Raw genomic sequence first — 2160 nt, 5'->3', positions numbered from 1 at the left:
GCTGGGCATTGTAGCAGGCACCTGTAGTCCCAGTTTCTTGGGAGGCTGAGGCAAGAGAATCGCTTAAGCCCAAGAGTTGCAGTGAGCTGTAATGCCATTATGTCATAATGAGATTATCTCAAAAAAAAAAAAAAAAAGCTTAAGGTTAAGCCCTGGGTTCAGGCAAACCTGGGACAGACTGAGGCCTCCCTTATTTTCTGTACAGTTAAATCAAGAGTGTCCTTTTCCTTAGTTTTGTTTTTAATCAGTACCTGATAATTGCACATATATGAAGTACAGTGTGATGATTCAATACATGTATCCACTGTGTAATGACAGTGAATGTAGCCAAGATAATTAAGTAGCACCCAACTTTTGTGTCAAGTCTTAGATTTAACTGACTCAGCGGAAGTGTGGTATAATCAAAGCTGAACATTTCTGATAACTCAGTGGTTATGGTGCTAATTTATACACTGTAGATTCTCCTATAAGCTGGGATTTCTACAAATCCTGGTTAGGAGGCCTAACTGTAGCTAAGGGAGGCTACGTGACATGCTTAAAGGAGGTAGATCTTCACCAATGGCCTCATGCCCCAAGCACGGCAAATAGCAGGTCACTACAAAGAGCAGATAGAAACTAAGCCAAAAAACACCACGTATTGTGTGAAATCCTAAAGTCATCCATGAAGGGAATTGAAGTCTAAAATTAAGTCCACAGTCTACATGATGGAGGCTTAGTCAAACATCGACTTTACATTTTTAAAGTAATGAGAATTTACAACTCCTAGACGTGAGCAAGCTAAGTGAATGAGATCCCGACCTCCTAACTAGTAAAACAAAATAAAGCTATTGATTGCAAAGGTTGTAAGGATTCTAAAAAATAATGCTTGTAAAATTCAGTATAGCCTGATTTGTAGGGTTTAATAAGCATGTGATGTTTTTGTTCATGCCTAAATGAACTAACTTTACAATATAGGGCTGTCTACTTACATTTTAAAGCTTTATGTTGTTCTAGTGAATACTGTTTAGGTAGATATATTTTTCCTTTTCTTTATCTGTCATGAGAAGGTAGATACTTGTAATTGAAACATTAAGATCTATGCTAGACTAAGTCATTGGGAGTTTCTAGGACCACCCAAAAGCCATAGTATGATGAAACCAGCAGGCTTAAAGGCAGGCCAAGAACGCCAGGGGAAACGAACACTGGGCAGAATTTTTTTTTTTTTTTTAAGAGACCAAGACTCACTTTGTCGCACTTGGTAGTGTGCCGTGGTGTCATAGCCCACAGCAACTTCAAACTCGGGCTCTAGCGATTCTCTTGCTTCAGCCTCCTGAGTATCTGGGATCACAGGCCCCTACTACAATGTCTGGCTGAGAGATGAGTTCTCACTCTGGCTCAGGCAATCCACCTGCCTCAGTCTCCCAGAGTGCTAGGGTTATAGGCATGAGTCACTGAGCCCAGCCCCACTGGGTAGAATTTCTGAGCAGAAATAGAACAACGCAAAAGAGATTGCACAGAGCTGGAAACCCGTGATGTTACATTTATGCTGGGCTGATTCTCATATGAAAATAGTCAGCAAAGAATATAGTCCATGCATCAAATCTAGCCCACTGCCTTTTTTTTTAATAGAGGTAACACAGCTATACTCATTTCATCCATTTTAAGTTGACACAACAGCAGCCAGAGGCCATATGGCCCACAAAGCCTGAAATACTATGTAGCCCTTTACAGAAAAAAAAAAATTCTTTTAGCAACCCTACCTTGTAACTCAACCTATCTCCAATTGCAGAAAATAGGATGTCATAATGTATTTTAAGGACACACATAAAACTGACCAAACCCCATCCCAAATCTCCAGGGTAGTTAATGCAAACAGTAACATCTCTCTCCTTGTTTCTTCCTCTTCTCATTCTCACCAGGTTCTTTCCAGTTACATTTTAAAATAATTATTAAACACCTTCCTTTCTACTCTGCTCGAATTCCTGTGAGCACACAGACATAAGGACTTACACCAGGGTCTGTAGTTTACATTCAGGGTACCCCAAGCCCTCACACAGAAACTTCACTCCACCATCCCCGAGGTCATTCTTGGCCAAGGACAGGTAAGTCAGCTGCTGACTGACCACCAAAACAGAAGCAAGTTGCTTACAGCAGGCTTCTGTAAGGTGACAGTTCTCCAAC

General features: G+C 40.8%; 1 protein-coding gene across 1 annotated transcript in view; it reads right to left on the bottom strand.

Moving 5' to 3' along the window:
- LOC100943520 (NACHT, LRR and PYD domains-containing protein 7) overlaps positions 1–2160 on the bottom strand; it is a 23604-nt gene that overhangs the window by 5284 nt on the left and 16160 nt on the right. Inside the window, exon 7 of the mRNA XM_012813437.1 lies at positions 1998–2158. Within this exon, the coding sequence (XP_012668891.1) occupies positions 1998–2158 (161 nt within the window). The remainder of the gene's footprint in view (positions 1–1997; positions 2159–2160) is intronic.

The sequence above is a fragment of the Otolemur garnettii genome, unplaced genomic scaffold (assembly GCF_000181295.1).
Source record: "Otolemur garnettii isolate 467f Iridium unplaced genomic scaffold, OtoGar3 scaffold00264, whole genome shotgun sequence".
Lineage (NCBI taxonomy): Eukaryota > Metazoa > Chordata > Mammalia > Primates > Galagidae > Otolemur > Otolemur garnettii.
Note: the sequence above shows the minus strand (reverse complement) of the source record. Positions and strands in the feature narration are given on the sequence as shown.